This window comes from Lagopus muta, chromosome 4 (genome assembly GCF_023343835.1).
Source record: "Lagopus muta isolate bLagMut1 chromosome 4, bLagMut1 primary, whole genome shotgun sequence".
Taxonomy (NCBI): domain Eukaryota; kingdom Metazoa; phylum Chordata; class Aves; order Galliformes; family Phasianidae; genus Lagopus; species Lagopus muta.
In genome coordinates, this window is record NC_064436.1 from 59,972,486 (window position 1) to 59,993,622 (window position 21,137).

General features: G+C 38.7%; 1 protein-coding gene across 3 annotated transcripts in view; it reads left to right on the forward strand.

Annotated features, from left to right (window-relative positions):
- KIAA0232 (KIAA0232 ortholog) overlaps positions 1 to 21,137 on the forward strand; it is a 61,760-nt gene that overhangs the window by 19,355 nt on the left and 21,268 nt on the right. For all 3 annotated transcript variants that reach the window (XM_048942846.1, XM_048942843.1, XM_048942844.1), the window contains one exon: positions 12,139 to 12,276. In XM_048942846.1, the coding sequence (XP_048798803.1) occupies positions 12,139 to 12,276 (138 nt within the window). The remainder of the gene's footprint in view (positions 1 to 12,138; positions 12,277 to 21,137) is intronic.

The following is a 21,137-nucleotide window of genomic DNA, read 5'->3' on the forward strand; positions in this document are numbered from 1 at the left end:
GGTTTTGCTTTTTTAAATTCATATTTGTTTATTTTACTTTTGTTTTCATGATCACTGCTAATTCTGTGGCTTGCCCAATTAGAGTGATTTCTCTTGGGTATGGTTATGTGTACACAGATCTAATGTTATTGAACAGTACCTTGTTTAGATTCTTGATAGTAGGTTTTTCAAAACTTAAAAAGTAAAACTGTAACACACTGTGACCCATTTTTACTGGAATGTTTGCATTTTTTGTTCTGACTCATTGGCTTGAATATAGAAATAACCAGAAAATGCATTAGCAGGTGTGTTTTGCTTGACTGTTTTGGAATCTTGTTTATGAGGAATTGCACAGGGATTCCTTGAGCCTCCAGAGCTGCTGTGGTTATTTGTACAGCCAGCTACTGTTACACACGTGTTATATGTATAAGCACTCTGTAACACCTTATAAATATGTCCATTCTAAATGTTGTAAAAACTAAAAAACCTCTACTGTAGTTCATTATCGTTGCCATTTGTACCACATTTCTCATTCAAGCCAGTTGCATGTGTGGATACCTGCTACTGGTGGAAATGAGCCGAAGAGCCTAAGATCCAAATGTTCTTAGGCAGTCCTTAATTCTTAATGGTTTTGGTCTTTTACTTTTCCTATGAGGAAATAAAAATTGCTATGGATTTAAAGAACAGAATGCGATAGAAACTTAAATGTTCTGCATTTAAATGTGTAGGCTTTCATCATTTACATTTTATTGATTTTTTTTTTTTTTTTTTTTTTTTTTTTTCTTGTTTAGGAGTAAGGAACAAATAAACTACAAAACTCATTACATTATTGAGCAATCTTTACCTCTGGCAAGTGCACAGAAATGCTGTTGGGGACAGTGTGAAAATTCCGAGACAGCTTTTTGACTTCAGATTGGACTGACTTTTAGTCAGAGTGCCTTGCACTCAGTGTTTCCTGATGATAAATCGACTTCTGATTGTAGTTTAATGCCAATTTAAAGTATATTTGCAGATACCTGTTCTCAAACCAGTTTGTGATACAGCAAATACTGCATTACCATGGCGTAGTCTGTTGGAGGCTTACTGCTTCTCATTGCATTGCCTTGGGATACTCTGTGTGAAAGAGTATCTCATTGATCTTTATTTGTGCAGCATTAGAATCAGTATTCTGTGATTTATATACTATTTGTAAGCATAGCTGTTTCTGAATATAACAGGTTCATCTGTTTTTGCCTGCAGATTTTTCTTCCTTTTGAAGAAAGCAAACAAACCAACCAACCAACCAAAACCCCAACATGCCAGCAAAAGAACCCCCACCAGCTCAGCGTTGTGTGGGATAAGGGCTTTGTTTGTAAGCCTTTGGTCATGCAGCAGAAAGGTCTAAACACATTTATTATGTGGACTTGCTGTACAGTGCTGACTGCTGTTGGTGATTTACTTCTTTTCACTCATTTTTGGGGGAAGTTGACTTTTTTTTCTGACTCTCATAAGTAGAAATCCTAGAGAAGTTTTTTAAAAAGATAATTCCAAGATTTAGGAAAATATTAAGTAGCTGTTCTGTTACAAACTGTGCTCTTCTTTGACTAGCGTGAGGTGATCTGTTCTGAAACCTGTGGCAGAGGCTGTCATTCTGGAAGACTTACTGTTTACACAATGATTTGAAATGGTCTTCAGAATAATAGCTACAAGACGACTTCTTATGCTGATACAATAGCTACACGACCTCTTATGACTGATCACAGTTTTTATTCTTGCTTTTTCAAAGCAAGCTTTTTCAAAGTCCCAAAATGTGATATGCATTTTTTTTCTCCTTTGTATAAAGGGAAGAACAGAGTGCGAGAGAAGGCACCTGGCCACATGTGATAAATGCTACCTGTCTGCCCATTGGCTGTGTATTCATTGCATGTTCTTGGCCTGGTGTTCTGAAATGGCCTGGGGCTGTCACTGCCTGCACACAGGTGTGGTGCAGGTACTTGGGGCACTGCTGGGCTGCAGTACGTGGAGCATTGCCCTCCCTGCCATCCCATGGCAACCCAGCTTGGGGACCTGATGCCTGAGTGTGACTTAGAGTGACGGTTGTTTAGTTGTTCAGAAGCCTCTTTCAGGAAGGAATGAGTTGTCTTGATGGGTTTGGTTTGTTTTAAAGTGAAAAATCTCACCCAGAACAAAAAGATGTGAAGAGAAAGGAAGATTTGGTCTTCTGTAGTAACCTAAACCCGTATGAAGTGTCAGTCTGGTTAGTATGCCTGTTCAGCAAAGCACTACAATTTGTTGTAGTACAATGGCTCTTGGATCATCCCTAAGAAATAAATGCGGTTCTGTTACAGCAGGGCAGTGCTGTGTGACTGTTGCACACAGCTGTTAAGTTTCCAAGTTTACCAGCAACTCAAATGCAAAATGTTTTCCCTTTGGTTTGTGTTTGATTCTGCTTATTATGCTGTACAACATTTCTGTAGGAACTATTTTTTTTTTTTTTTTAATTTTCTGACCATAATACTGAAGTATGTAAAATTCAAGCCGTAGAAATTTCTCTATGCAGAAAAAGAATAGCTAGGAAAGGAACTATGAGCCCAAGACTTCTAACTGCACTCTTCTCATATGCTTAATTTAGTCTTTAGAGTAATATAATATATATGTTTGCAAGGTTAGGACTAAAGAAACTCTTTTTCATACGTAAATATGTAAACTGAAGAAAGAGCAGATTGATCATGATTAGCATACAGTTCTATATCCTCAAGTTAACTTGCCTGTACAGCTTATATGTTCATAGCAAATCATTTCAGTTTTATAAAAGTTCAGATAAGTAAATCTAAAAGTTTGTGGGGTAAACAGCTCTACATTCCCCCCCTCATTTAGAAGTGAATAGATAAGGATAAGCTTATGTTGTATTAACCTTTTGAAAATAAGTCTTCTATATGAGGTTAACTTGGTGAGAAAAATAGTGGTTTCATCCTGAGCACGTAATGCCTCTGAGCAGCCTTAAAGCAGCCTTATGGTTCTGCAGCTCTATCAGTTGAGATCAGTCTGCGAAGGACTGCTGCCCTGTGGTTGTTTGCTGGTGCTGAAGTCACCCAGCTGCGTTCCTTTTACAGTCATTGTCAGTACAGGAGCATCCAGCAGGGGCTCCTGGAATAGGTCTGGCCAGTGTAAGGCAGGTTCTACTGGTGTGGTGCCTCTAAAGGACATATTCTTTTTTTCCTCCCCATTTCCTAATGATTTCTCTTGTTAATTATGAAGCGATTGCTTTGTTCTGTATTTCTGTCTTGGTGACTTCTTGTCAAGGGGTACAGTTGATGCACCCTGGACTGTGCACTTGTCTTCTTGATTGTGTTTGAAGGATAGAACTGGAGCTCAGCAGTAGGCTCCTCGCTCACTGCAGGTCCCAGGGCAGTCTCCTTCAGCTGCGTCAGCACAAATCCTGTTGGAAAACATTTCTTCCCAACAAGTGGCATTATCAGAACATTTTCTTTCAGGCAGCGTTCTGTCTTTGTGCAGGTGCCTGTGGTCATGTTTGCAAATTTAAACATGTCTGTTTCATGATGTGAAGTATCTTTTTCAAGACATCTGACAGCCAGGCTCTTTGGTGCCAGTCTTTTGTGCTGTCCTGTTGAAATTGGCAATAGAGTTAGCATGTTTTCTTTAGCCTCTCTTGTGAGGATTCCAGGCAGTTTTTGAAATAAGTACTACGTTGCCTTTCTGTGGCTTTCTAAATATCATCTAACACTTAGTTACAATGTGTATCCCAATGCAGTCACCCAAGAAGTGTAATGGAATGACTTTGTTATCACTATTAATGTGTTCTCACAAAGGTTTATGTGATGCAAAGCAGAGACAGAAAATCGAGCACTAGCCTGGTTCTTCTCCCTGAAAGTCAGGATTTGTTAGCAGCAGCCATCTCCGTGCTGATGTAATTGCCCTGCTCCTAATTCTGAGGCTACTGAGACACCTCTTCATGTTTAATGGTCTGCAGTGCAAAGCATGATGGTGCACTCACAGCATGTCTCCAACCATAGATGTGTGCTGTATTATGTGAAATCAGCTGATTATGGTGCTATGTGATCTTTGCCACACAGCTTGATTCCAAGGTTCAAGAGAGCGACCATAACATGCTGTGAAATGATTCCCCCAGTCATAATATGTCCTTATCACCCACAAGGACTCTGTAGTGACAGTTTCTGTTGAATTTTTGTCCTTTTCTGACGCATAATGACTGCAAGTAACATGATTTCTCTGTAGCAGAGGCCTTGCTACATGTTCTTTTCTGCATTCACTTTAATCGGAATACTTTTAACTCAAAGCCTACTCAGCCAACCCAGGATTTCAATAGATGCAACATTTGCATGTTCTCTAGCTCTTGGGAGTGGATGTGGTTAAATTTATTTTGCTCACTTCCAACCTAAAGTAACTTCTAATTAGCAAACAACACATAGAATGCCCTTTCAGGTTGGTGGGATTATAAGCAAGAGTTCGTCATTGACAGAAGCTCAGTTTACACTGTTTTATACCCAGATTGGTTGGTTCTGGTACAGTTCGTCCCTGCCTTCACATTGTGAGATCATCAGCTCAGTGTCTTGAGGACCTTGAAGTCACAGCAGCACATGCTGTGGTCTCATACACTGTCAGCTGTTCTGCTGCAGTCCAACACATAGGATTATTGTGTTCTGCTTAGAGCAGCTGGGAAAGAGCTGACTGTAGTGGCTAGCTACTTTACTGTACCTGCAGCTTATAATGTGGTTCTCTGCTTTCTCACAAAAGAAGTCCGAAGTGAATTCTTCCACTGGTAAGAACTGCATTTGGAATTTATCTAATTATAAAGAATGTTTTGAAGTCTCTTCTGTTCTGTGGCCAGCAGAGCTTCTGATCTGGAGAAAGCTTGTGTTGTTCTCAGAAAGCCTATTTATCTGCTCTTGTCTGTGCAGCCTCCTGTTGCATGTCTTCTGGGGAATGTAAGCTGAGTTTTCATGTGTCTTCTGAATTCTTGCGTATGTATTAATTCATCACAGGCAGCTGTCAGGAATGCTTGAGCCAGTCCTGGACCGTTTAGACTGTTATCTTTAATGCTAGTGAGATGCAGTCTCTCTCTCAAACTTTTCACAGATGTCATTGTGAATAGAAGTACATCTGCAGAGCTCTAAGCTACCTCTGAAGTTTCTTTTTCAAACTCAGTTTGCAGGGAAATATTTATTTTTTCCAGGAAGTAATGCTTTTTATACAGCCTACTTCTTGAGCAGTTTTAAAGATGAAATAAATGTGTAATCTGTTGGAGCTTTCCCCTTATTTTCCATTATGAGAACCTCCTAGAAGTAGTGAGGATCTGCTCCATTTTTTTCTCATCTACTGCTGTTTGTTTTTTCCATTTTCTTACCATCCAAATATCTTGGAGTTAATTTTGGAAAGTATTTGAGTAAGTTTCTGGAGAAGCTTTCTTGCAGTGCACAGTGGTTCATACCTGTCTACCTGAACATTATATTTAATAATTAATTGTTAAATTAATTTAATTTATTTTTTGCCAAGAGAAGCCAGGACTGCTGTACCACAGTTTTTCATTATGTCAGCTTACATGGCTCAGGCTTTTTTTTTTTTTCTTCTCTTTTTAAACTCACTGTAAGCCTTCACTTCTGAATTTTCCTTAAAATAAACTGATGATGGGCTTAGCAGAGAAATATTACGGACTGTGCGTTGATATTCAGAAAATATTCTAGATATGTTTGTGGAGAGGGAGCATGAGTGCCTGTGGAGGTCACTGCTGGCGTGAGATGAGACTACCTCCTAGGTAAAGATTGGCAAATTCTGTAGTTTCTTTTAATGAAAGGGTTGGGGTTTGGAGTGTTTCATTGCTTCAGAATCACAGTTAGTTTAGGTGATCTGTCTCCTGCTTTGGAATCGTGGAATGGTTTGGGTTGGAAGGGACCTTTAGATCATTTAGTTCCACCCTGTCCCACTAAAGGCAGGGACGTCTCCCTCTAGACCGGGTCGCTCCCAGCCCCATCCAGCCTGGCCTTGTATGCTTCCAGGGAAGGAGAATCCACAGCCTTGCTGCACAGCCTGTTCCAGTGTCTCACCACACTTCCAGTAAAGAATTTCTTCCTAATACCTAGCCTGAATCTACCAGTTTAAAACCATTTCCCCTCATCCTGTCGCTACATGCCCTTATAAAAAGTCTCTCCCCAGCTTTCCTGTAGGCCCCATCAGGTACTGGAAAGCCGCTGTAAGGTCTCCTTGCAGCTTTCTCTTCTCCAGGCTGAAGTGGCTCAGCTTTCTCAGTGTGTCCTCGTACAGGGCACCAGCTTTCTGATCATCTTTGTGGCCCTCCTCTGGACCTGCTCCAACAACTCCATGTTCTTGTGCTGAGGGCACCAGAACTGGACGCTGTACTCCTGGTGGGGTCACACAAGAGCTGAGTAGAGGGGCAGAATCACCTCCCTCTACCTGCTGGTCACATTTCTGTTGATGCAACTCAGGATATGGTTAGCCTTCTGGGCTGCAAGTACTTATTGCTGGCTCATGTTGAATCTTTTAATTGACACTCCCAAATCCTTTTTCCTCAGGGTTGCTCTCCAGGCACTCTCCGCCCAGCCTGTATATGTGCTTGGGATTGCTCCAGCCCAGATGCAGGACCTTGCGCTTGGCCTTGTTGAACTTCATGAGGTTGGCATGGGCCCAGCTGTCAAGCCTGTCCAGGTCCCTCTGGATAGCATCCCTTTCCTCTAGTATGTCAACTGCAGCACTCTGCTTGGTGTAATCTGCAAACCTGGGGAGGGTGCACTTGATTCAACTGTCCATGTCACCTAAAAGATGTTAAATAACACTGATCCCTGAGGAACGCCACTCAGCACCGGCTTGATCATCATTTTACTGTATCTAATTTGATCTGTACTGTGTGCAAAAATAATCAAAGGGAATCTGTTTCTCTGAGTTTACTTGAAGAAAAAAAAAAACATGATTTCTTAAGCATGGTTTTTTGCTTATTTGGTCTCCCCGTTTCGGAAGTATGTTTATCATCTTACTTTTCTGCATGTTTGACTGGTAATGCAAAATTTAAGCTTATTTGCTTACCTGAGCATGAACTGGGACCTCGAGTCTTGTTTCTGTACCAGAGAACTTGATACCGGCATTTATGAAACAAGTAGTTTCATCTTGAGATGAGAGTTAACACTGATTTTTGCTATTATGTACACCATGAGTTTCAAAACAGTTTTAACGTAGACTTGTTGCAAGGTATAGCAGTTGTTTTCTTTCTGACAGTAGGTATTTCTTCAGTGTCCTTATAACAAATGAAATTAAGAAGAATCTCTACTGCAGTTGCTTTTCTTTTGCTTGCTCAAATTCTTGGGAACTGTGAAGAGAAGTGTGGGAATTGCTGTTTTTGTGTAGCTGAGCAGCAGAAGCAAGTTAGAAATCTAGTTCTAAAATTTGCATCCCTGTATGAAGCTATTGTTTGATGAAGTGCTCCAAACACTGGCAGCATAATGAGATTTTGTACTTTGTCACTTGAGGAATCAAAATCTCCACTAAGAATTTACCTAGTTAGGTAGTAGTTAGTAAAGCAGGACTCTAAAGAATGGGTGTTTAAATAGCAGGTTTGATGTTTTTCCAGTATCCAGATGGCTTCTGCTTCCAATTGATGTTTGTTTATGTTGAGTGGTTGCCCTTCAAAATTCGAGTAGTAAGAGTCTCTTCAATGTTAGAATTTTATAAGCCGAGTTTCTTTTTTTTTTTTTCTTGTGGATGTTCATATAGACTTCCTAAACCTGCAGGATTGGAGTGATGTTGCTTCTATGCTCAGTGACCACTGAACAGGATTGTGAAAATTCAAAGTTACGGTAGAGAGTTATGGTAGAGTATGGTAAAGTAGCATTAAAACAAACATTATGATACAGTCTGTTCTGTTAGGAAGCAAAGGTAAATGAACACAGCTAATAGCTGAAGAGAATAGAAGTCCTTAGTGATTCTTTCCATGTGAAGTAAGTAGTTTACTCTGTTTCATGCGCACAGAATGTTTTGTTGAACTGCTTTCTTTCCTGTTTGTCACGAGCTCAATATTTTCCAGCCTAAGCAATAAACTTCTTAATGGGCTTCTCACCACTGGAGGGGAAAAAAAAAAAGAAAAAAAAAATAGGTGCAAGAGATTAATTTAAAACATACAAAACTCCTGGATTGTCTTCTTACCAACTCAGTCATCATAAAAGCAGAAAGCTGCTCAGTTTGTGTCACCCCTTTCTAGAACTGAAGGTATATATGACCTTATATATATATGACTATATATTTTCTTGTTCCTGCCCATTTTACTTAAGTTCCTTCTCCTTTTTTTTCTTTGTTTCTGTAAATTGATTCAGACAGGTTCTGATGCACTATAACAAAAGGATTTTATGGAAGGATTTTATTTGCTGCTTTATGGGTGTGGAATTTGAATTATTTGCGGAAAGTACAAGGTACCTGATAAATGTGTGGATAAGTATTGTAATTTATGTGAGGATTATGAATTTCAGAATTTTATGTGGAATAGCTGTAATTCCTAATACTAATTTTGTAAAAATGCAAGGAAAAAAAATTGAAAACTCAGTTTTCCAGTAGTTTTTCCTATAAAAATTAAAGTGGTGGTGTAATGCAGTGGCAGCCATGTGTGATTGAAAACCCAGACAGTGTTCAGAAACAAGTTTTCTGTGTACTGTCTGGAGACATAGAGCTCTGGTAGCATCTTCTTTCTGTCTTCTATTGCTGCATCCTACAGGATGAGTCACTTTGTTCCCAGAGAGCATGAACAAAGTGTTTGCTCTGAAAGGAAGGACAAGATAGTGCTGAATGTTTAAGTGAATGTTCCATGTAGACTCACTTCCTCCTTTGCAATAAAAATACTCATTATTAAAGAGTAAAAATTTAAAAATGAAAAAAAATATATATATATATTTTTTCATATATATATATATATAAAATATATACATATATATAAATAAATATATACATATATATAAACATATATATGTGTGTGTGTGTGTGTGTGTATATATATATATATATATATATATATATATATATATATATAAAAAAGCCAGATATCTTTTGAATTACATGTGTAGAGAACTGACTGAAATGTTCTATGTCCTTAATGCTCTGCTGACACACACCCCTGGCTTATACAGTATGTAGAACCGTCCTTGCTGAGGACATTGCAATGTGCTTGTGCAAAACTGAGCAGCAGTGTAGCAAAGTATGCTGGTTTACAGCATTTTGGTAACATTTTCATAGTGTAGGTATTGCCTTCATCAATTTTCCACCCAAGAGTAGAATGCATGAAGTCAACTCTGTGCGTTTCACAGAATCAGTGGAGTTGGAAGGGACGCTTTAACACCATCTAGTCCTTCCTGCTAAAGTAAGTTCCCTACAGTAGGTCACCCAGGAAGGCATCCAGATGGGTTTTGAACTTCTCAGGGGAAGTGCGACTCCACAACTTCTTGGGCAGCCTGTTCTGGTGCTTTGTAACTCTCAGTAAAGTTCTTACGTTTGTATGGAATTCTCTGTATTCCAGTTTGTGCCCATTGCCCCTTGTCCTGCTGCTGGCACCACTGGGCACCATTGCTCCACCTACTTGACTCCTGCCCTTTAGATTTTTATAAACATTAATAAGATTCTCTCCTTGATCTTCTCTTCTCCAGGCTGAATAGTCCCAGGTCTCTCAGTCTCTCCTTGTATGAGAGATTTTCCAGGCCCCTCACTGTTCTTGTAGCCCTCCACTGGACTCTCTCCAGTAGTTCTCTGTCTTTCTTGAACTGAGTGGCCCAGAACTGGACACAACAGGACACTCCAGATATGGCCTTACCAGGGCAACGTAGAGGAGCAAGATACCTCCCTCAACCTGATGGCCATGTTCTTTTTATTGGATACTGAGGATAATGTTGGCCTTCTTGGCCACAGGGTCACACTGCTGGCTCATGCCCACCAGGACACCCAGGTCCTTCTCTTTAGAGCTCTTTTCCAGCAGGTAAACCCCTAACCTGTACTGATGCATGCAGTTATTCCTCCCCAGGCGTAGGACTCTATATTTACTGTTGTTGAACCTCATAAGGTTCTTCTCTGCCCAACTCTGTATTCTGTCCAGATCCCTCAGCACAGCCTTGTGCTGTGTCAGCCACTCCTCCCAACTTCATACCATTGGCAAACTTGCTGAGGTGAATCCAATCTCTTCATCTAGGCCACTGATGAAAATGTTGAACAAGGCTGGATCCAGTATTGATGCCTGGGGAGCAGCACTAGCTGAAGACCTCCGGCTAGACTCTGCACTGCTGATAACAGTCCTCTGAGCTGTACCAGTCAGCCGGTTCTCAATCCTCCTCCCTGTCCACTCGTCTATCCCATGCTCCCTAAGTTTACCTGTTAAGGCAGGCAGTGCCAGACACCTTCCTGAAGCCAATGTGTAGACAGCATCTGCTGCTCTTCCCTCATCTACCCAGTCATGAAATTTTCCTGTGGGCTTAAATTTTCAATTTGAATAACCTTTTCTTAGTGGATGTGTATTATTTTTCTTTGTAATTTTGCCTGTATGTGGATGAGCAGGACAGGCTTTGGCAGCTGCTGAGGTAAGTGGGCTTTACCAGTCCATGTGCTTCATGTCAACATTGGAAAAAGCTGCTGAGCTCTGCAGCCAACTTGTCCTTGATGGACAAACATAAAATTCTGGGAAAAAAATATATTTTTTAATGAAGTGTAGATGTGTATAGTTTATTGCGCTTATTTTTGATAATTTTACTTTTTTTTTCAATCATTTTGTAAATATTTTTCTGTTACTTTAGTAGAGGCGCAGTAGGCCAGTTAGATTTGTTATTTTAAATGGACCACTGGAATCTTGCACAAATATGAGAAAGCATAGAGATACCAGTAGCTTTTTGTTCTTTAGAAGCAAATACTTTCCTCCAGATCTTGTGATTTAATAAGATTAAAAAAAATAAAAATAAAAATCAGGGAATTGCTCTTTCCTGAGGGACTCAATTAGATAATGAGGCCATGGCAGCTGTTTGAAGACAGCTGTTAAAATTCTTCCTTCCAAAGGCATGTGGTCATTTTCCTCCTTCCCGCCCATTTTCTGTCTGACTTCTTAGGTGCACAGAGATGATCAGTCTCAACTGACAACTTGTTTTTACTTCATTTTGAAACTACAGGGAGTTTGGAGTTGTTTTAAATGAGGTTAGGCCTTAGAATGGATGTCATTAGGAGCAAGTGAGGTGAATGCTGAAAAACAGCAGTTTTCTGAATCTCTCTGAAGATGACGTTTTAGACCAGCATACATTAAATAGCATAATTTTCCTGGTAGAATATTTCATTGATTAGGTGAACATAAGAAATCGTATGTGTAGACCTGAATGGACAGTAAGGAATAATAAGCAGATGTTATAAAGTATTTCAGGGTAGAGATGAGTATTTACCTGAGTGTGTATGAATGAGTGGGGGAGACAGGCAACCCAGCAGAAGGGGGGGAAGTGCTCTGTGGTTGCTGTTGGTGTGGTTGGCTTTTTCAGAAGCGACACAGAACAGACGCTATGTATCTTCAGATGATTACGTATGGTGCAATAGCTGCCTTCTTTGATTTTCGTTTTTCTTAACAGGGACTCTTCCTACTCACAAGTATGTGACTTTCTTAGAAATCATTTTGAGTTCATTGAAAAATAGACACCGCTATCTGTAGTCATAATGGTGCTCATTGTAAGTGCTAGTGGAAGATTTGGGTATCTAGCGTGATTTTTCTTCTTCTGGCCTATTTTACATAAGCTTGATCCAAACTCTGAACTTCTTGCTCTTTATTCTTATTATTTCAGAGATCAGAGAAACTAATAAGTTTTGTAAAAATTGTAGTGATGTATTAAACTGCTAAGTTGACCCTAAAATAATCCTTGTGGATATGCCTTGCAATTGGAAAATATTGCATTCAAGTGTGAGTGGCCTCCATGTCCAGAGACAAATGCGTGTATTTTTCTGAATAGGAAGTGCAACCACCTCCTGTAGCCATAGGTTTTAATCAAACTGAATTTTAATTTGGCAAGCAGCGGTTTTTAATAGATGGAATGAGTTTGTTATTATTCTAAACAATATGTTGTTTGTGGTCTTATGTTGCTATAGTACTGAATTATTTATGTGTCTTAATACAGTTTTGTTTATTTTTGATTTTAGGAGAATGACATCTTCCTGGGCTGGGAAAAAGGAGCTTACAAAAAATGGGGAAAGAGTAAGAAGAAGTGTTCTGATCTAACACTAGAGGAAATGAAAAAACAGGCTGCTGTCCAGTGTCTTCGCTCTGCTTCTGATGAAGTAAGTTCAGATTATTTAATAGATTCTTCAGACTTTATGCCCTTCTTTGAGTTAGCCATCACAAGCTCAGGATATCTACTCATCTACTCCATGCCTTCTTGAAATGCAGGATCCCCAGGAGTTCTGAGTGTTCTTGTTTTTCTGTCAGAAATTATGAAACTTTTGTTTGGTAGCAGGATTTCACAAAAGATTCTGTACTATTTGCAGTGTTACGTTTCCTTTCCTTTCTGCAAGCCCTTACCTATTATTGTTAAGGACAGTTGCAATGCACCTGTGTTGAAATTGCCCCAGAGTTTTGCGTAAGGTTGTTACAATTCTAAGTTTACTTTGTAGTGGAGTGAGCAGCAAGGAGCAGAATGTTTGGGCATCTTTGTGTCTGGTGCAATTTCTGCAATCCAGAATTGCTAAATAAGTTGCAAACACTCATTTTCAAGATCACATTGTTAAGTGGAAGTGGAGTTGAAGCCTGATGACTGGAGAAGGTGAGGAGAGGTGAAGGCAGCACAGTTGAAGGAGGGGTACCCAAGACAGTAGATACTGTGTTGCTCAGTGGGAAAGTGGACAAAGGAAGATTGCATAGAATGAAATATTAACATAAAAATTCTGTAGCATAGATCAATGAAAGCTCTTAAGTGAGATTTTTCAGACTACAGAGATCAGAAAGTCTAATTGCTAAACTACAAATGCTTATATTTCTCTCAACAGTAAGGGAAATTCTACCCCTGCTTGTGCGGCCTGGTCATGTTACTGCTCTGTACAACCTTCTGGTCACAGTTTGCAGTTGCCCAAGTATTTGTGTGGTTGTGTGGAGAGTGTGATCAGGAAAGTGAATTGGTATTCTGAGTTGAACTTAGTTGGGGTGAAAGAAATGTAAACTAAAAAGCTGTCTGGTCAGATTCACATGGAAACTTTCCTCAGCAAGAGTGGGGAAGGTATGTGGCTAAAAATAATGAAGAAAATGGAATTGATTTGTGTTATTATTGCTTTTGTCTTCAGCAGCATTCTTGTCATTTACTGTCTTTTTGTATATGAAGCCACTGGAGCATTGGTCCAATTACCGAAGTGTTCACTAACTGAGAAGTTTTCTGAACTTGCATTTTCCCATTACTTACAGTCTGAACAAAGTATAATTTTGATGGTAATTTGCTGTGCTGTATAGTTACAGAACACTGAAGTCAGCAATCTGACTACTGTAAGCGTTAATGTAAATAGGAAGTATGAAGAAATAATTTCAAGAAATATTGCCTTTCTGGTGGTATGGCAATCTTTATGTGCTCGTGAACAACAAAAGCTAATAATCTGCACGTACTGCAGGAATACCCAGGATTGACTTTTAGCATTCAGAATGATTCTCTTTACGCATCATCACAAATGAAAATGAAGGAGTATGAATGAAGGAGAAAAGAGAAAGGAGTGAGATAAATGTATTACTAATCCCTAGCCTGCCTGCACTTGAAAGCTTGTATAATCTAAAACAGATTAAGAAGAAGCCCTTTAGCTAGAGTTTTAAAGGAATGAAAAGATGTGAGGTCTGAAAGACTAAACAAGTAACTTCTTCCTTTGAATCCTGCCACCTTGTAAAGTTTTACTGTTCAACAAGAAGCTGTAATCTATAAATTGTAGTCTCTTGTTTTGGCAGGACTATTTTGACTTCTGTTGCTTACCTAGGTAGTTAAGCTTGCTCATTTATTGCCTTTAACAAAACTGCAGAATATGTAACTTTTTCTCATGTTTTCATACAGAATGGAACCTTCCAACCTTTCTCAAGGTTTGAAGCCTGTTGCTTAATGCTGTAGGTAGTGCAAATAGATTTGCACTGTACAAGAGAGAAACATTATTTTTGAGCACAGGAGTTGGGGGAGGGAGATGATCCTGCTTAGATTTGAGTGTAATTTAAAAATAAACAAAAAACAACTTGCTTAAAAAGCAGAAAAATTTTCTATCTTGGCTGGTGCCTATGTGTATCTCTGTGCTAATTGACAGAAGACAGTATTATGACATTATGTTTCAGTGTACAAGAAATGTCATTTCTCTTTGAGTTATTGTGGCTGCTCTGTGCAACGTTTGTGATTTCTTCTCTACAAGAAGATGAAAATACTTACTAGTGTGTGTGAGAAGTCTCAAGCTATTTAAGGAAGGAAGTAACCTGTTACAGTTTTGCTCCATCTGTCACCCTGGGGTGGATTTTGGGATTTTATGTGCATTGAAGTTGAGATAATTTGTCTGTTAGATTTCAGGTTGACTCGCAATACTTATTTTGTGTGACCAACTTTAGGAGCAAAATTTCAGGTACCTTAGCTTTGATCTTCATGTTGGATTATTTAAACTGGTAACGTGTTGAGAAATTGCTGCTGATCTGCCTCTTTCCTAAATGAATAATCAAAGGCCTGCAGTTTGGGCGACTGTTTAAAGAAGATGCTGTCTGGTGCTTACTGGATAGAGGAAATCATAAGATAAATGAGATGAAATTTGGATTGGTAAAAGATAAGTAAAGATGGTAAAAGATTGGTAAAAAAAAACCTCTTGTTTCATGGTAGAAGTAACGTTTTTTGAGAACTTGTCTTTCATGGGCTTCCATTTTCATGGTATTCATTCTCTGGGAGTGTTTAACTTGGTAGCTTAGCTTTGTTACTGTGAGAATTCAGTATTGTCTCATTAAAAACAAAACTAATAAAAACCTGATGTTGAGAAACATTAGCCTGAGACAGAAATGCAGGATTCTGGTTATAATTTGTTGGTGCAGAAAACAAGGGTTTGAGATGTAGAAGTCTGCAATGTGGTGTTTTTTCTGAAGCACTTTTCAAGTTACACTGTGTGAAAAGTCAGGGAGGCTGACTGGCATCACTGTGTCTCCCAGTGGCCAATCACGTTGTGGACTAAGTACTTTCATTTGTGAGAGATTTGACAGAGGATGCAAACAGTTTCCATGTGTGTGTGCTGAGGGTGGTATTTTCTGTGTGACAAACATTTTGATGTCTCAAGTTGTCAATATTTGTTTGAGTCTTTGCCTGCAGACACCTCTGATGCAATCAGAGGCAGTAAAGTATATCACAGCTCACCACAGAATGAAGACAGAAGGATGGTGAGAAGGAATAAGACAAGTATTTCAGTCCAGTAACCAATTGTTACTCTAACTGTAGTTCTGAAGCTTATTTTTTCCAGAATGCTTGAATGGAGTGGAAGAAAAGTGGGTCAAAAAGGAGTGGTGAAGAGTTGTTCAAATTCTACAAAGCTCATTAGTTACTGATCTTGCATAAAGTTTTTATTTTCTTATTCTGCTAAAATGTAGGAGAAATTTTGAAGAGTTGGTTTGCATTTAGCTGGCAAAGTAAGGGTACCTGTTCTGATTAAACGTTGGATTGGGGGGAAAAAGAAAACAACACCAAGAAACAGTTAGGACTAGAGAATATTTATGGAAAAGTCCTTATTTTTAGTCTCAAAAATACTACCTCAAATGTTAAGTAATAGCAGCAGTTTCTGACATTATTTAATGACTTCTGATTCTGTCTGGTATACCTAAAAGGTCAGTTAGTTCAGATATATTTTCTGAGTTACTTTAATGCTTTTGGATCTCCTAATTCTGAAAGTTTGTAAATCATTCTGGATTTGATAAATGAAACTTAGCAGCAACAGGACAGAATGCACTATCTTTGATTTCCCAAAGTTTAGGTAAAAAAGAAAAATGTAAGAGTGCAAAAATCCATCCATGTTGAATTTTTGCAAGGTGGGAATTGTCTTAGCAGGAATGGAAATCAAGGTTACCTTTTAAAAATTGATCTGTATGACTTTTCAGTAGGTACATTTCATACTGGTAATATCGATATCACTTCTGTTGCGTGGCTGTTCATCACAAATTCAAGCCAATTACCTCTAACTGCCAAAGGCTGATTTGCTCAGTAGAATGAGCAGGTTTCAGCTGTGTTCCATATCACACAGCTCTCATTGAATGCTTGTAGTGCTGCATGTGAAATTCTGCCCCAAGATGGTGCTAGAGTTTTAATTCGCAGAATAGATGGCTCTGTTCTTCTAAACTATTTGAGGACACCTTAAGGTGTGGGCATGACACTGTTTGGAGGGTTGGATTTGCTTGCTTTGAACTATGAGAGAGAAATATGACCTGTTTGTATTGTCAGCACATAGAAGACCAAGTTGTCTGCTAGATGAACTTAACATCTGGCTGGGTTTTTTTTTCTGTTGTTTTCTCCCCTTGCCTGTGTTTAACTCTGAATTTTCTTTCATTTTAAATGCTGACATACAATATGTTCATTGTTCTTCCTGATGTGTCTTAGCTTAGCTCAGCAGTAAGCATTTCTCTGTGTCTGAGAAAGATGGTTGTTGGGTTTTTTCCTCAAAACCCAGAACACTTCTCAACATGAGAGAAAATAATCTTCCTTTTGGGTAACCTTGTTGGCCTTCTGGAAAGGCTTATGATGTCTATCTTTAGAACACATGGTGTTATTTATGAAAGGGTTTTAAAATCAGTCAAGATGTTAAGAAGAATTTTAGATTAAATGTTTTTTTAAAATGAAACTGAGCTGCTTCTGTGAGAAAGCATCACAGGACTTCATTTCCAACCAGTCATTGTTTTTCTGGGATAATTTAATTTGAATTGGTTTAAGAGAATTTGTATTGGTTCTGTATTACCAAATCCATTGGCTTCAAAACATTACTTCTTTTTATTTTCTCCCTCTTTTCATTATGCATTATGTTGGATTTGGCAAACTGCATTAATCCATATTTTATAACGTCAGCTACCACATTAATACTTGAAGTATATTTGTCTTGCTGAAGTAACTCTCAGAGCAAATTAATTACAATCAATCAATTCATTTTTCCATATGATTTTTGCAGTCCAGGAGATATTATTGGTAGCATGCCATCAGCTTTGTTAAGGCTGCTACCCCAAGTACAAAAGTAACTCACGTGGAAGTTGATAGAAGTTTCGATTATTAAAACTCTGCCTATTTTCTTGATATGGAAAAAATATATGTTGAACAAGAAGTAGTTCATGGAAGCTTTGTCTGAACAGAACTTCATAACATTTGTTTGAGGTACCCTCTGGATGATGACTTATTTCTCATCACAGCATAAAGTTACTAGGTTATTATTTTTCATCATGTAGAAGGAACACACACACACTTGGAGTCTGTTGTGAATTTTATCTTAAGCACAAGCAGACTTCAGTGGATACTGCAGAGTCCCTGTCTACTGCAAGTGTCCCTTCTGCTTTTTGCTCTGTGCAGAAGATACTTCTGCATGAGTGGAGGAAATGTGCTTTTACAAATTTCTCCTATCTCATTGATGATACAGATTAGAATATTTCAGCATCTGAAGGCTGAAGTACTGTTAATTAAATTCCCTCAGCAGCTCTGCTTACAAGAACACTAAATCTATTGTGGCTTTGAAGTCAGTGTGTTTGTTTATTAGCAATTAATAATAATCAAGAAGAATATTTTTTAGAGGCAAATTATTCTTTCCCGGGGGGATAAAATTTATCTCAGTGTAGCTCAATTTAGAGTTAAGAATCTACAGTAGCTGGAATGTGGCCACTGAATAATTAAGTGAAATAATAGAGGTCAGGGGATTATGTGTTAGTTTGAACTTAGTTTGAGTTGATATTTGAATTCTTATCTGGAATGACTAAATAATACATGCTGTGATTTCCATTTCAGAATATAGTATGTGAAGTGATTAATAGTTCTGAATCTTAAGCCTGATTCTAGATAAGTGATTTACTGTTCTTATTGCTGTCATAGTGCAAAAGACAAGATCAAGAGAATTGTAAGAAAGTGTTTTGTTTCCATGTTGGAGAACCACTGCTCTTGTAGTGCTGGAAATTTTATTTTATTTTATCTTGCCTGCTAAACAAAGTCAGCTATTCCAAGGTAACACATCTGTTGAAGATTATTCAGATCAAGTATTCATGAGCCCCATATAAAAGTTTATTTGGTGGTTTTTTTTTTTTTGACTGGTCCAACACCCTTGTTGTAAAGGTGTTTGTTATTCGGATGTTATTTGTGCTTGTGCAAGGCAGCACTACATTGGCCAGATTAATTCCGTCTTTCTGTTCTTACAGATACTTTTCCTTGTTTTGCACTTGTTTTGACTGTAGACTTTGCGGAACTGCTCTCCATACTGTACAGTGCTCACCTGATTTTGGACAGCCACATTTACAGGACTGTCCTGCTTCCCCACACAGGTGTATTGTTAAGAATGATTAAAGCAGATGCAGGACATTAAGCACAAATGGAAGGAACGCACATCTGAATTTACCCATGACTTTTTTCTGAAGTAACAGCCTTACAGACACAGTGGAGATAAATAGAACGTTCCTAGTAAAGATGAATAGCAGGTCCAAGAATATTGAGTTTCAGTTGCAGTTCCTTCATGCAGGTAGCAAGGGAAGCAGTAAGTTATTCCTCGTGTATATTTAATAAAATTTTTAACCTTGGAAAAATATGGACTGTGTCAGTAAATGGAGGAATCTCTGGTGGAAATGTCAGGAATTGTGGTGGCAGTGGGGATATTCGGTTTTGGTTCCCACTTGTGCAGAGCACCTTTGACCATGGATAGGCAAGTAGGTCTGCTCTCACCCTGCAAGCGGTCTGAGGTGCTTCTAACAGTTCCTTTGCATTTGAGAAGATGGAAACCTAGGCATTGCCTAGTTCTTTTTCATTCTACAAAATAGAGAAATAGATGTGTGGTTGCAGTGAATCACGTTTTGTACCTCATTCAGTTCACGTGGCTTAACAGCTGATTCATATGGAATAGCTGCCTAATCCTTCACTTGGTGACAGGCTGCGTGCCAAGAAAACAGTGGTGCACTGGGATCAGAGGACAGAGTCTGTCTGGAGAGGCTGATGGCCTGTCGTACCAATGATTTGAGACTATGAATCTATTGATTAACCTTAATTTCAAGATTGTTTGGACTTGTGTTCTGTGAGAGAAGTGTCAGTATTCCGCTCAGGGGGTCTGAGCAGTGACCTCCACAGGTCCTTTCCAACCCTGTGCAATTCTGTGGAACTGAAATATGGAAGTGTGGAAGTAAAGCAAGGACTTGTTTCAAAAGTCTAAGCTAGAAAGCTCTCCAGACACTCAGGAGAAGATTGGTGATTGGTTTGGTCACTGAAAAAGCCTCAAGATGAACAAGGAACTTTCCTCATACCTTGCAGGCCTCACATAGTGCACCCTGTTCAGTGCATTAGGAGCATGCAAGGCAGTGCTTCTTGAGGAAAGTATTAACTTACTAGGCCAGAAGGGAGGGGGGGGAAATGGTAACATTACAATCTTTGCCTCTTGAGTTTTATAATCAGTTTTTCTATTTCTGCAGTTGTATTGTAGTACATCTGGTTTCGAAAGCTCATTCTAGATACTGGATACTACAACTCCTTTTTTTTCTTGGTATGTTTTCTATTTCTCTGTCCAAAATTTTGGGGTATTGATTATGTACAGATTTATAGATCAGTGTACATGTTTGCATGGCATTCTTTGGATCGCAGTATGCACGCCATACATTGACATCAGTACTGGAATATGGAAAAGGCTGCAGAACCAGTGAAAAAGCAAGTTCTGCTAGCCTGTGGTGTCTTTGATTCCACAGAAGAAATGGTATGAAATCACTGTGACCAGTTGTGTTCAAATCCAAGGAAAAAATAACCACTAAATCTTCTGTATGGTGCTCAGTGGTGCTTGCTTGCAATGCTCAGAAGTCCACTAACAGAGATAAAGGTCAGCCAGAATTAAAGTGACAGGGCCTGATGTTTGACTGCTTCTTCCTTAAAGCTCTCAGAATGTTATAGCTGGTGTCCACTGTTACACAGACAACAGTTTTTAGCAGACTTGAATTTTATATGCATAATATTATTTTTTTCCCATAGTTGCAGTTAAACTGAATATCTTAAATGCATAAAAGTATTTCTGAAGTAATTAAGTGTATGGATTTAGTCTCTTTTGGGAACATTTCTGCAGCTATACAGGACTGAACCTTCAAATGCAGTGGAGTTGCTTTGAGCTGATGTCATAACTTGCCATCTCTTGAATTGCTCCATTTGAAAAGGAGAGCATGTAAAATGATGTTGATGCTTTGTTATTTAAATATATTTGTATGGATGTGTGTGTATACATGCATGTATGCAATGTATGTATAGTAGTGAGAGTCCTCTTAACTCAAGCAGTCAGATTGACTGTTCTTTTTCATGCTGGGTGAGTTCAGAAGCTTAATTTATCTATTAGCACAATCATTCCTGTGCCAGTAATATAACACCTCTCCTTTACGTAATCCTTCCCTTGCTTCAGCCAGCTGATGAAAAGCCAAAAAGCAAAACTTTTGATGGAACTGGCTGTAAGTTCAAGTAGAGGAATAAATTTGAAGGATATTGGAAACAGTAGGATAGAATAAAATGTGTTTGGTATGGAGGAAGATTTGACATGCGAGATGGAATTTTGAATTAAAAAAATGATACCCTATCTTCTGTCATTCGAATGAGAGAAATAGGTTAGTAGAAATCTGGGTCAGTAGTTTAAATAATCTTAGAGATGATCGTAAGATTTAAGTCTTTCATGTTGGAATTACACAAGCAATCCTAATTAAGTGCTAAGACCTCCATATTGGAAAGTACTTATAAAGGTACTCTGATATTTGTACTATTTGGGGACTGCCTTTGCATTTGAACCTGATCAAAGCACTTGAGGCAGCTCACACAATATCCTGGCATGTCCTGCGTTCTGGCAGTAGGATTGCTGAAACTGCTCTGCATTGACCTAAACAATGAAAAATTTCAGTAAATAAATCATATATTCAGATAAGAACACAATCGGATAGAAGATAGTTGCTGAGGCATTCATTACATTGCCTGCAGCCT